Raw genomic sequence first — 13,693 nt, 5'->3', positions numbered from 1 at the left:
AAGCTGCGGGGAGTCCTTCCAACCATCGCGTCTTTCCTGTGGCCGCCACGGCGGCCCCTCCTTTCTGGGCTCTCCGCAGCGTGGACAGGTTGGGTTCTGGAGCTCTGATTGGTCGATGCCAGACGAAGACCCGTCTCTGAAGGGGCCCCAGTGGCTCAGAGGCTGGGAGGCACAGCCTGTCAACGAAGGAGGGTGAGGGGGCGGAATAATCGTGTGTGAGAGCGCCGATTGGGTGGAAGGAGGAGCCTTAGAGCCTCTGAGAATTCCCATTGGTCTGAGAATTCCTGCGTCGGCCATGTGGGTCGGAAGTGGCTGGGAAGGAAATGGGGGTGCTGAATTTGGATTTTGGAGGGGTCACTGGTGGACGGTCAGTTTGGGGCGCCGAGGGCGGAGATGGGGGTCCAAGAGGGCTGAGAGTGGGGATCCGGGGAAGCTCAGATGGGAGTCCGAGGAAGCTAAGAGTGTGGGGTTCTAGAAGACAGAGTCGGGGGAACCAAGGGGTTCAGGGAGGGAAAGTGTGAGAGGGGTCAGGCTCAGGGTCAAAGGCCCAAGGGTGCTGCGGGGAAGGGGCGCTCGGGAAGAGAAGTCTGAGGGGAGTCTAGAGTGGGGAGGATACAAGGAGACTGAAAATGGATGTGTCTGAGGAAGCTTAGATTGGGGGCACAAGCGGGCTCAGAATGGGGCATCTGAAAAGGCTTGAGGCGGGAGGAGGGTCTGTGAGGACCTCGAATATTGTTAGAGAGCCGGGCTCGGGATTGCAGGTCTGAGGTTTTTAGGATGAGGTCTCAAATCAAGGTGTTTAAAGGGGGTCTGGGGTGCAGCCCTGGGGGATATGTGTGGAGCTCTTAAGAAAGGCTCCCAGTGGAGTCTGAGGTTGTTCTCTGTAGAGGCTTGAGAGGGCAAACGTGTAGTTTGATGGGTATTTGGTGGATGGAGTTTGGGGGGAGTACTGGGGGTGCTCATTGTGTCTGGGCAGGGAGCCTAGGGGTGCATTGTGTGGCTTTTGAGATGCTGAGGACATCTAGGTTTTAGAAACCAAGTGAGTTTCACTAGAGGGCTGAGGTGAGGCCCTGGCCCATGATAAGAGCAGAAAGCTGGATCACAGTCTGAGGGTGGGAGGCTTGGTGACTTCAGCATGTTCTCCCCTCCCCACAGGAATGACCGGGTACATGGACTTGATGTCAATGGAGGATCAGGACGCCAGGGTTCCAGCTCTGGAACCATTCAGGGTGGAGCAGGTTGTCAGGACTGGGGGTGCAGAGGGTGAAGGTGGGAACTAGAGGGCGGGAGATAGAGTGGGGATAGGCAGGCGGACTCCTGGGTTTGTGGGCTGGGACTGCCCCCTCCCTCTCAATTCATCCTTACCCTCAGGGTCTAGCCCTACCCTCACCCCCACCTCCCCATCCCCCAAATAGCCATTGGTCCCTCGACTTAAGGCCCTGGCCTGTCTGAGGACATCCTGAGCTACGCTCCAGAGGAGGGGCTGCTCATGGATGGTAGCACCCCTGTGTGGGTCTAAAGGTCACACCTTCAGGGGGGTCTCTCTATCCTAGGCACCACCTGTAATCTACTATGTCCCTGACTTCATCTCCAAGGAAGAGGAGGAGTATTTGCTTCGACAGGTGACCTGTTTTTCCCCTCTCCCCAGAACCCTCTTCAACCCCCAGTTCTCATGGGAGAGCCCGGAAGGTCACAGTGAAGATCCTGGCAGGAGGGAGAGTGCCACCTGGCACCCATCCCTCACCACCTTCCCTATTCCTTTCTCAGCACCTGCTGGGGCCTGTCAGAAAGGCCTTTTCCCAGGAAGCTTAGGGGAAACCAAACTGATTCTTTTTTTTTTTTTCTTTTTTTTGGCCGTGCCACGTGGCTTGTGGGATCGCATTCCCCTAGGGATTGAACCTGGGCCATGGCAATGAAAGTGCTGAATCGTAACCACTAGACCACCAGGGAACTCCCCAAACTGATTCTTAGAAAGGTGGTGGTTATTATGGAGCTCAGACTCCCTGTGCTAAGACAGTCCTATCCGGCTACCTTAGGGAGAAGAAGGTTATAACATAGGCTGAGATAGCCCAGTTCACTCCCTTGAGATTTGGGGAATGAAGAATTTACAGTGTTCAGATTTCTGTGCTGAGATAACCCAGGCCTCAGAATGTTAAAACGCTTCCCTTGCTGATAGCTCAGCATAGACCCAGAGTCTTGGGAACAAGGTTACCAAGCACAGACAACCTGTGTTAGATAGCCCAGTCTGTACTCTATTCTTAAGGTCTGGGGAAAGGAGAATTTTACAAAGCTCAGAGTCTGTGCACTGGGATAGCCCTTTGCAGCCCCAGAGCCTTGGTTATAGAGCACAGATCTTCCCTGTGCTATCCCAACTAGTCCTGTCTAGTTTGAGTCCCAGGAATGAGTTAGCTCCAAAACTCAGACTCTCATACTGAGACAGCCGCTTCCAGCCCCATAACAATGAAGGAAATAAGGAGATTTCTTAGACTTTTTGAGATAACCCTTTCTAGACCCTTGGGGTCTTGGCAGTGGAGAATTTTCAACGTACGCTCTTGGCTATACTGAATAGCCCGGTTTAGCACGCTTTCTCCTCCAGGCAAGAGGAAGAAGGAGGTTCCAGGACTCAGACTGTGCTGAGATAGCCCAGGAATCAGGAAATTACAGAGTGCAGACTGTTTGCTGGGCTGAAAGAGCCCAACCCAGCCCAGAGCTCTGAGTAGGTTCAGACCCTGATTGTGTAGCCCTGGTTCCCTCCCTCAATCCCTAGACACAGAGGGGCTTTGAGGCCAGCGGCCTCCACCGGGGGAAAAGGGCAAGAACAAAATCCTGGGAACACTGTCTCAGAGAATGATCCCACAGACACTGAGATGACCCATTTCCGCCCTAGGTGAAAACCCCTATGTTGGCCTGGGTGGGAGAATCAGAGAGGGTGGTCCTGGAAAAGGACTGACCCCCTTCCCACCTCCCAGGTCTTCAATGCCCCAAAACCAAAGTGGACCCAGCTCTCCGGGAGGAAGTTACAGAACTGGGGTAAGTGTCTCCGGCTGTGGGCATGGGTGATTTAGGGCTGGGGACTGGGGTAGGCAGCTCAGGTTGGATGGTCTCAGGACTTTGAGGTGTCAGGGTGCCGGGGGGAGGTCCTTGAGGGTTCAAGGGGTCCCAAGGGCCAGGAGGATTCTCAGGGGTCAGTGGAGGTCCTTGAGGGCTTAGGGATTTCCTGATGAGTTGGAGGGTATCTCTAAGGGTTTGGAGAAGTCAGGAAACCCTTGAAGGGTGGAGTGGTGATCTCCAAAGAGGGGTCCCCGAGGAGGTCAGAGTGCTACCAACCACTGGGATATCCCTAATGGGGGCTCCACATGCCAGAGCTCCTTGTTGGGTGCCCTCAGCACCCCATTTCCCTCCCCAAGGTGGGCTCCCCCATCCCCGGGGGATGGTTCCTGAACGGCTGCCACCGTGGCTCCAGCGTTACGTGGACAAAGTGTCTGACCTCAGCCTTTTTGGGGGCCTCCCAGCCAACCACGTCCTTGTGAACCAGTATCTGCCTGGGGAGGGCATCATGGTAACCACACTCTCACCCCGACCCCCAGACCTCGGATCCACCATGGGGCAGGGCATCATGTCGACCCACATCCACTCTCATTAAGCAGCCACATACCCCAACCAAACACTCACCTCCCTGTCCCCAGCTGGGGAGCCCCGCTTTCACCTGAGGGGTGGGGGGTGTGTGTGTGGACTCCTGCCCTGTCCAGCCCTGGTACCCACTCCCCAGCCCCACGAGGATGGGCCACTGTACTACCCGACTGTCAGCACCATCAGCTTGGGCTCCCACACCATGCTGGACCTCTACGAGCCTCGGCAGCCAGAGGATGATGACGCTACAGAGCAGGTGGGCCCTGAGACATTGCCCCAGCCGCTTGTGGGCACTCTGACACCCCATATCCTCTGAGAGGCCCCAATCCCACCTGCCTGCGGGGTACCCCTGATACCCTTCCAGACATCTTCCTCTGTCCCCTCATGGAGGGCACCCACATCCGCCCAGATGCCCAACCCATCTGCCTGCAGGGTGCCCTAGAAATCACGATATCCACGGATACCCCAGTACCCCCATCTGCTGAGTGAATATCCTGACATCCTACAGATCCCCTGGCTCCACACATTCAGGGCGCTCCAATACCGCATGCAGGGCTCCCCAGTTCTCCAACAGACACTGATATCCTCAGAAACCCCAACACCGGCCACTCAGGGTTGTCTCTGACATCCTGCCAGACACCCTGGCTTTCAGTGGCCACTGCACAGGCACCCCAACACTGACTTCCTACCTCCCACTCCAATAATGTGATCTGTCATGCAGGACACCCCCAGATTCTCCTTGGCACCTCAACACATGACTCGCTGCTCAAGGGCCCCCAGATACCCTGCCTCCCCTCTGTGTTGCTCATGACAACAGCTTCCCTGACCTCTTTCTTTGCTGTATGTCTGACACCCCAGTGTACACAGAAACTCCCCTGGACACCCTGGCACCAGCTGCTCCTTACGGCTGCCCTTTTTAATCCTACATGCTCCTGGATGCACTGACACCCCCTCCCACTCTGCTGGTGTCCTCAAAACATCCTGATATCCGCACATCCTCCCAGACCACACCTGCTCATCTCTTCCTCCCTTCCTGGCTTCAGCCAAGTCCTCAGCCCAGTTCCACTCAGTTTCCTGGGACCACGGATCCCTCGGTCCCAGCCCCAGCTCCTTGCAGAACCCAGCTGCAGTTCCCTTAGGCCCTTAGACACCCCCATCTGCAGCCTAGTCCCTGCCAAAGGGCTGCTGACACCCCACCACCACCCCGTCCCCACTTCCCTGGAAGCCTGGCCCTGGCCCTGGCCCCCGCGGGATTTTCACTCCAAAGCCTCGATCCCTAGGAGCACACTTGCCCCTCAGCCTTTGCCCCTGGGACTCGCTGACCCTCGCCTCCTGAACCCGCAAACCCGCTGACCTCTCGCCCACCCCACTCCTAACTTCTGGGGACCCGCTAACCTTCAACCCGCCCCGCAGCCCCGGCCCCCGCCCCGGCCGGCCACCTCGCTGTTGCTTGAACCGCGCAGCCTGCTGGTGCTCCGTGGCACCGCCTACACGCGCCTCCTCCACGGCATCGCAGCCGCCAGCGTAGACGCGCTCGACACCGCCTCCCTGCCGCGCAACGCAGCCGCCTGCCCCTCGGCGCAGGCTGGAGCCCGCCTGGTCCGCGGCACCCGCGTCTCGCTGACCATCCGCCGCGTACCCCGCGTGCTGCGCGCCGGCCTCCTGCTCAGCAAGTGACGCCAGGACCCAGGACCCGCTCGGATTCCCGAGCTCTCGCCTGCTCTGGACTGCTGGCGCCCTGTGGGCAGAGGCGGTTCCCCCCGGGTTATTTTCCCAGTACCTGTGAGGGAACCACAGGAAAAGGCCCCATTCCAAATAAACCACCAACAAAACAATCTTACTCTGGTTTTGGACATTTGGGGGTGGGGGGCCAGCTGTTTGGGTTCCTGAGGGGCGCTGCGTCCGGGACCTTAGATGGATGGTGTGGGCTCCCGAGGTCAGATGTTCGGGTCACAGAGTGGAGAAGAACCCAGGGCTCTTGAGGGGCAGGGTTGTATCTGGAAGCCCCCTAGGTGGGCGGGGTGAGCTTGGGAGGTTCAGCTACTGGTCCGCTAGGGAGGAAGGAGTTAAGTGGTTCTACTATCACCTGAGCTGGGCATCAAATTACCTGGGTCCAGGTTCCTGCTGGAAAGAGGTGGAGCTGAGCCTGCCCCTGGGCTTCTGGCTGCCTCCGGCCTGGGTGAGTCCTACTGAGGAAGTCTGGGAGGATAGGAAAAGGGCTCCTACTGGGGATCCTCACTGACTCTCTGTCCTCGGGCTCCCCAATATGGCCCTGCCCCCACGCCTGGGCCCTACACCCCCCTCAGAGCCCTTCAGCCACCCGCCCGGAGCCCCTAGGGAACTGAACGCAGCTGGATGCACCATCTGCTCCGCCTCTGGAGAGGAGAGAACCAGGTACGGGCTGGGGCTTTGGAAACTGTGGTCCCCAAAGGGTGGGGGCAGTAGCAGGGGCCTTTGGAGGGTAGGAGGTGTTGTAGCTAAGATCACCTGGGGGCATGAGAGAGGTAACTGGGGACAGGGGTAGGGTAGGGTGGATAATGGGCATCTAGGCTCACCCAGGGGCCTGTCAATGCCCCTCCCCCATCCCAGGTCAGAACAGGCCCAGAAGCTGGGGCAGGACTCCTTGGACCCTCTCGAGCCCTTCCAGGGTGGGCTGAGGGGCACTGAGCCTGCTGCTGGCCTCCCCAGATTGCCAACGCCCCCTTCTCATGAGGACTCGGCTGGGGCCAAACACCGTGAGGTGAGCTGAGCTGAACTAGGCCCCTGTGCCAGCCCCCACCTCCTGTCTGTCTCCCAGGATCTGGCTTCCACACCGGGGATGAGGTGATGATTCTGGAAAAGTGCTGGGCATCTGTGTGGGGAGGGATGCTCTAGACAATGATTCTTTAACTATCACTATTCAGTATTTTACCAACTGAGAGAGAATTCTTTTATCATTGGCCCTGGTGTAGCCCCATTCCTGGGGCTATCCAGCTCCATCACCCTCTCCCTCTCCAGAGCCCCAGGCCCTATATGTACAAGTTTCTAGGAGCCTTGAAAACCTGGAGAATTTGAACTAGAGGTTCTCAGGCCTGGCTCCACTGGGAAGTTTCTCTAGGTGGGAGCAACCCTGGTGCAGACCCAGAGATGGACTCTGCTGCAGAGAAGCATCCAGAAGGCAGGAGCCTGGGTGCAGTGGGTGCGGGCCAGGTCTTGGTTGGCTCACTGGCTCTGACTCAGCCCCCTGTGTTCCCCAGCGCCCCATCTCTGGCCGGGAAGTATTGGAGGCTGAGCAGGACAGCCTGCATCTTTGCCTTTTGGGGCTGGGCCTCCGGCTGCAGGACCTGGAGCAAGGCCTGGGGCCCTGGGCATCAGCCCAGAGCAGGATGGTCCAGCTGCAGGTGGGCAGTGGGAAGCCAAGATGTGGGAGGGTGGGCAGGGCCTCAGGAGTGGGTGCCAGCTTCCCAGGGTGGGAAATGGGTTTCTTCCATGTTCCAGGTGTCTGGACGGCAGAGGGGGTGGGGATAGTGACTCCAGGTCTCAGGTCTCTGGTGCCCCTGCTGTGTGTGTAGGGGGGGGATGGGCTGGTGTGGTGTTGGTGATGTCCAGCCACGTGCACCCAGGCCCTACAGGCAGACCTGCGCGGGGCAGCTGAGCGTTTAGATGTACTGCTGGTGTTCGGTGAGGGGCTGGCACAGCGGAGTGAGCCTCAGGCCCGGGCATCCCTGGAGCAGGTCCTGAGGGCCTTCAGAACCCACCGAGACAGCGTCTTCCGGCAGCTGTGGCGGCTGCAGGCCCAGCTGGTCAGCTACAGCCTGGTATGGCCCACCCTGGAGGTCCCTGGCGCAGGCGCCGATCCCAACCCTCATGACCTCTGTCCTCTGACCAGGTGTTTGAGGAGGCCAGCACACTGGAGCAGGACTTGGAGGTCGAGGGGGACTCAGACGGGCCAGGACCTGGTGGGGTCTGGGGGCCCTGGGCACCCAGTAGCCTCCCCACTCCCGCAGAGTTGGAGTGGGACCCGGCGGGGGACGTTGGGGGCCTCGGGCCTTTGGGGCAAAGGACAGCCTGGACACCAGGGACTCCCTGTGAGCTGTGTGGCCGCAGGGGCCCCCAGGGCAGGGGACAAAGCCTTGAGGTGAGAGCAGGTGGGGTCACCTCCCCCCAGGCACCCAAGGGACCCTCTGTGTGTCTCCTAGCAGGGCCCTTTTTCCCTTTCGAGGAGGTCTTCGTGGCTCTGGCTCTCCCGGTGTCTCTGTTGCTTTTGGTGTCTCAGTGGTCTCCTCCCTCCGTCCCTCTGCCTCTCTTGGCCTCCAGGTGTCTCTGCTGTACCTATATTTCCTCATTTCCTCTCACTCTCTCCCTCACTTACCCCACCACAGCCACACTAGCCTCCTGGCTCTTCAAATATTCCAAATACACTCCCATCTCAAAGCCCCCAGAGGCACATCGAGCTCACCTCCTCACTTCATTCCATCCAGTCTCTCCTCAGATATTACCTCTTCAGAGAGGCCTGCCCTGGCCTCCAAACATTATCACTCCTTATTCTCTTATTTTATTTCCTAACAGCACTTACCACATCTTGACATTATACATTTATTAACTTATGGTCTCTCTCTCTCCTGCTAGAATACAAACTCAGTGGACGCCAGGACTTTGCCTGTTTCCATGCTCACAGTGTCCCCAGCTCCTAGAATAGTACCTGGCATGTAACAGATGCTCATTAAATATTTGTTGAATGAATGAATGAATAATGTCTCTCTTCTCTTGGTGTCTTTGGCTCTGCCCCTCTCTTCATCTCTCCCTGAGATCTCTCTCTTCCCCCAGATCTAATCTCTGTGACACTTCCCCCATCTTGGCCCTTCCCCAACTTTGTGTCTCTTGGTCACTGATTCTCCAAGGACCCCACTCCTCTCTCTCCCCACAGGACATGCTCATGTCAGGCCTCAGCCAGCGGAAACACTTAACAGGTCACCGAAGACGGTCCCTGCTCCGGAAGTCTCAGGTGAGTTGGTCCTCGGCCAGGTGTATCACTCAGGAATGTTGATGGCAAGTGACAGTAACCCAACCCAAACTGAATTACACCCAAAAAAGAGGATGCTATTTTTTTCATGTAACTGAAAAGTCCAGGTGGTGTTGAATTCAAGACCTCAAATACTGTCAGGGCTCAGTCCCTCCCTGTCTTGGGCTCTACTTCTCCAAGGTGGATTCCTTCTCAGCAAAATGGCTGCCCCAGCAGCTACACACTCACTGCCCACTGGCTTACCCACCCCAGGAGGAGAGAGTGCCACTGACCTATGGCAGGCAGCCAAGTCCTAGGTCTGACTTCTGCTTCCCCAGCTTGGGTCATGGCCTACACCCTGAACCAATCACAGTAGCCAAGCTGATGGAGGGCTCTGGTTGGCCAGATCTGGGTCACATGCCTAACCATGGAGGTGGAGTTTTGAGTTCAGGAAAGTAGGGAGGTATGATACATACCCTTCTCCCCAAATTGAACCACTGTTACCAGGAAAAGGGAGACTGTATGGAAGGCAGGTACTGACAGACATCCACTATACTTGGAGATATTCCAAGTCCATGTGGGATCTTGGGGATGGAGGGGGTGCTAGGAAAGGAGGAGAAATAAGCCCAGCTCTGTAGGCCTATGGTAGTGAGGTAAAGACCACATTAAATATCAGTTCCACCCATTCTACTGCTGGCTGCTCTCTACCTTTAGGACAAGATGAGGCAAGCATCTCCCAATGTCCAGGATGTGATGCTGGAGGTAGACCCTGGGTGAGATGCCTGGGAGATGGGTCTGGGGGTGTGGGGGTAGGGCTTATGGTGGCAGCCCACCCATACATTGAACACTGCATTTCCCTTTACAGATCCCCCACTCCTGCATCCAGGCGGCCCCTGACCTTCCTCCTCCTCCTCCTTTTCCTTCTGCTGGTGGGTGCCACATTGCTCCTGCCCATGTCAGGGGGCTCCTGCTGCTCTCCTGCCCGACTGGCCAGGACACCTTACCTGGTGCTCAGCTATGTCAATGGTCCTCCCCCGATCTGAGTACACAGTCCAGACATATGTAATAAATGGTCACTGTCAAAGGATGTGTCTTAGTCTGTTCGGGCTGCTATAACAAAATAACATAGACTGGTGGCTTATAAACAATAGAAATTGATTTTTCACAGTTCTGGAGGTTGTAAAGTCCAAGATCAAGGTGCCTATAGATTCAGTGTCTGATGAGGACCCACTTCCCGGTTCATAGACGGCTGTCTTCTCACTGTATCCACACATAGAAGAAGGGGCAGAGAATCCTCTGGGGGTCTCTTTCATAAGGGCAGTAATCCCTTTCAGGAGGGCTCCATCCTCATGACCTAATCACCTCCCAAAGGCCTCACCTCCTAATACTATCACTTTGGGGGTTAGGATTTCAACATATGAATTTTGAGGGGACACAAACATTCAGTCTATAGCAGGATGTGTGGGGATATTGGGTGCTTGAATACTGAGAATCTTGGGTATGGCCCTGGTACATCTGGACAGCCCCCTCCACAGATCCCTTTGCCTTGAGCACAGAACATGGAACTGAATCAGCCCATCTTGGGTTGGGTTCCCCCAGACCCTGAGACAAAGATTCAAGCACAGGTAATTTTTTAGGGAGTTGATCCTAGGCAAATGGATAGGGGAATGGGAAGTGAGCCATGGAAAGGAGTTAATGAGCTGGTTGCTGCTCTGGGCACCTAGAGTGCCATCCCCCTAGGGACCTCTGGGAGACTGTGGGACACACTCAAAGTTGTTCCACCCAAGAGGTGGAGAAGTTGTGGCATATATGTACCAGCTCCCATCTCTCATTGGTTAAGGATTATTCCTGGAGATATTAACTCCCCAGCACTTCCAGCCTCCTGCCTGTAAATGACCCTCAGGCAAAGAGGCACAGGTGCTTGCTACAGGATGCTAGAGGAGGGGTGCAGGTGACGTTGGTGCTGGGTTGCCGACAGCACTTGCTATAGCCCCTGACCTGCATTCATCCACGTGCTCTGTTCAAACACTCCACGTGGCGGGCTCCCAGGCTGGCCATCACTGATGCAGGACTGTGAAAGCCCCCTTCTCCCAGGTCATCATGCTGAATTGCCAGGCCTCAGTTCTGGAGTCCAGTCCCCAGCCCCTTAGGTGTCTAAGCTCATCCTTTCCCCAGAGCTTAAGGTATCAGGACAAGAGGTAGAGCAGAACCAGACTCAAGAACAGAGGCAGGAGCCCTGTGCTAGGCTCCTGGATGTACACTTAAGACAGATCCCTTCTCCTTTAATTCTCACAACCACCCGATGATGTGGCCCCGCTTAACAGAATGGGAAACTGAGGCTCTAGACGGGAAGCCACCAGCCTGAGGCCACACACGGAGCAAGTGACTGAAGCCAAATCCGCACTAATTTAAAAAGAAATGGGAATTTGTTTTCGTGGGTAACTGAAAAGTTCAGGACTATAAGCACAGCTGGATCCAGAGGCTCAGTTCTTTCCTCTGTTTTGGCTTCACTCTTATGCAAGTGATCGCCAGAGTGCCCCTCAAAACCTCCAAGCCTACATCCCACCAATTTAGCAGCCAACAGGAGAGTTACTCTTCCCTTACAGTTCCAACCAAAGACCCAAAGCCAGTGTCACATACTTCACTGGGGACTGCAGTCAGCCTTGACTGAACCATGTGTACTGAAAACAGGGGGAGAAGTTGTTCTCCAAAAAAAATCAGGGAGCTGTTACCAGAAGGGGGAATGGACACTGAGGGAAGGGAGCAGGAAGCAGCAGATTCTGGGAGTGACTCCAAGTTCGGGGAGAAGTCAGGATGCAAAGTTAGATCTGTTCGGTTTCAAATGCCAGGCCAGGTCCTGTCCCTGAGGAGGCATGGTGCTCCTGGGGTTACCAGCAAATGGGACAGGCAGAGTCTTGGCAGTATTGACCCAACCGATTGGGTAATGGAGCAAATCCATGCCATTCATTCATTCACTCATTCATTTAATATTGACTGAGTCTGCTATGAACCAGGTCCTGGTCAAAGAGCAGGGTTATGATCTTGAACAAGTCAGGCTAAAATCCTGGTCTCTGTGGAGCTGACATTCTAGTGGGAGAAAGCAACAGTAAGTAAAAGAAACAGGTAAAATATGTAACAGGTCAGAGAGTGGTTAAGTGCTAAGGAGAAAACTAATGTGGGCAAAGGCAAAGGGGAAGGGGTACAATTAGGATGGTTGAAGAAAGAATCAGGGCGACAATTATATCATTATGCTATAATTAAGTCATTATACCAAATTGCAGTGAGAACACAAACCAGGGGGACTCCTAGAGGGGTGCTGTCCAACAGAAATATAACGCGAACCACAAATATAATTTTAAATTTCCTAGCTGTCACAGTAAAACCGTAGAAACAGGTGAAATTAATTTTAATTTAATTTATACTCTAATGCAATGTATCCAAAATATTATCATTTCGATATGTAATCAATATAAAAATAATGAGGTATTTTACAATCCTTTTTTCTTACTAAGTCTTTGAAATCTGGTGTGTGTTTTATACTTTATAGCACATCTCAATTCAGATGCTTAATTTTCAACGCATAAAATGAAATGTAGTGCTACCGAAACAATACAGCTGTGTTTAACGACAAACTATTTTACACTGCTACAGTTTAAAATTTTAAGTTACTTAAAATTTATAAAATTAAAAAAAATTCCCCAGTTGCACCAATCACATTTCAAATGCCCAAGTCACAGGTACTTCCCAGATACCATACTGGACAGTACAGGCCTGGAGGAAGAGCATTCTAGGTAGAGGGGACAGCAAGTGCAAAGGCCCTGAAGTAGAAGTGTGCCTGGCACGCGGGAAAGCCAGTGGGGTTGGAGTGGGAGAATGGAAGGAGGTGAGATTGGCAGGAGGGCCAGATCAGGTGAGGCCTTGTGGACCACAGTGAGGACTTCTAGTTTGAGTGAGATGGGCACTGGAGGGGCTTCTGTTGTTGTTGTTTTCAGCTTTCATTCTGATAATTTTTGAACTTGTACAAAAGGAGAAGGAACAGCATTACAAGTCCTTGTGAACTCATCACTGGCTCCAAATATTATCAACTCAGGGCCAATCCCATTTAATGCTCCCAGGTGCTCACTCCCCTCTTCCTAGATTACTACTTTGAAGTCAATTCTAGACATCGTATCTTTCTACTCACCAGCAATTCATGGACCATCTCCAGAAGATCGATTCTGTTTTAAAATTTAATCACGAAATTCCCTGGCGGTCCAGTGGTTAAGACTCCATGCTTTCATTGCCGAGCTTGTGGGTTCGATCCCTGGTTGGGGAACTTAAGATCCCGCAAGCAGTGCCGTGCGTACACCACCACCCCCCGCAAAAAATCCAATCCAACGCTCTTACTACTATAAAAAAATTCTAGTCATTCCTCCACATCACTTACACCTAGGATGTCACTATTTGAGGGAGGGAGCTGAGCAGGAGTGCTGGGAATTTGGGGGTGTGGCTGGCTCCTCATCCTCATCAGGTACTGTGAGTTTCCCAGAGTTCCCCAAGGCCCCACTGGGCCACCTCATGCACCTGGTCGCCCCTTTGGGACCAGTGAGCTTGTGACCCAAGACAGGAACATATTCTAGTGACCCATCACTCCCAATAGGGTGGAGATCAGAATCTGTAAGGGAGAGCAGATGTTATTATTTCAAAGGTCAGAAATTTAATTTAAATTGATTGCTAAATCTGCGAAGAAGGTATGCATGAGGGATTTATAAAGTCTCAGAAGATACAGGCTTTACTCTTCTCAAATCTCTTGTAAAAATGTATCCTCTATGTGAAGATCTCTGGTGCCCAGAGAGGAATGACCAGTGATATGACCATTGTCTTTTTTGTAACTTTTTGTTTTGTTTCAAATTACTGAAAAGCTTTAAGACGAGTACAACAAACCCCCATATACCCTTTACCCACATTCACATAAAATGTTAACATTTTACCCCATGGGCTTCACCATTCACACTCTCACTAATATATATGTGCACATATTTTGGAACCATGTGAGAGTAAGTTGTAGACATGATACTCTTAATTCCTAAATACTTCAGTGTA

At 53.9% G+C, this 13,693-nt stretch overlaps 2 protein-coding genes across 6 annotated transcripts; both read left to right on the top strand.

Annotated features, from left to right (window-relative positions):
- The first annotated feature begins 285 nt into the window (after positions 1-285).
- On the top strand, positions 286-5,465 carry ALKBH6 (alkB homolog 6). Of its 3 annotated transcripts, none has more exons than XM_082607944.1 (7): positions 286-367; positions 1,156-1,238; positions 1,554-1,622; positions 2,970-3,030; positions 3,408-3,559; positions 3,770-3,886; positions 5,044-5,465. In XM_082607944.1, the coding sequence occupies exons 2-7, from the start codon at positions 1,158-1,160 to the stop codon at positions 5,305-5,307; spliced, it is 744 nt and encodes a 247-aa protein (XP_082464070.1). In that variant the 5' UTR covers positions 286-367; positions 1,156-1,157; the 3' UTR covers positions 5,308-5,465. The 3 variants fall into 3 exon arrangements, with proteins under 3 accessions (XP_082464070.1, XP_082464069.1, XP_082464071.1); XM_082607943.1 differs by having other exon boundaries at positions 3,387-3,559; XM_082607945.1 differs by lacking the exons at positions 286-367; positions 1,156-1,238; positions 1,554-1,622 and adding an exon at positions 2,677-2,716.
- A 106-nt stretch (positions 5,466-5,571) lies between these two features.
- On the top strand, positions 5,572-9,684 carry SYNE4 (spectrin repeat containing nuclear envelope family member 4). Of its 3 annotated transcripts, none has more exons than XM_082607941.1 (8): positions 5,572-6,024; positions 6,220-6,370; positions 6,867-7,010; positions 7,233-7,412; positions 7,499-7,747; positions 8,537-8,614; positions 9,326-9,384; positions 9,477-9,684. In XM_082607941.1, the coding sequence occupies exons 1-8, from the start codon at positions 5,897-5,899 to the stop codon at positions 9,652-9,654; spliced, it is 1,167 nt and encodes a 388-aa protein (XP_082464067.1). In that variant the 5' UTR covers positions 5,572-5,896; the 3' UTR covers positions 9,655-9,684. The 3 variants fall into 3 exon arrangements, with proteins under 3 accessions (XP_082464067.1, XP_082464066.1, XP_082464068.1); XM_082607940.1 differs by having other exon boundaries at positions 7,233-7,427; XM_082607942.1 differs by lacking the exon at positions 6,867-7,010 and having other exon boundaries at positions 7,233-7,427.
- Positions 9,685-13,693: the final 4,009 nt, after the last annotated feature.

The sequence above is a fragment of the Mesoplodon mirus genome (assembly GCF_964341445.2).
Source record: "Mesoplodon mirus genome assembly, chromosome: 19".
NCBI lineage: Eukaryota > Metazoa > Chordata > Mammalia > Artiodactyla > Ziphiidae > Mesoplodon > Mesoplodon mirus.
Note: the sequence above shows the minus strand (reverse complement) of the source record. Positions and strands in the feature narration are given on the sequence as shown.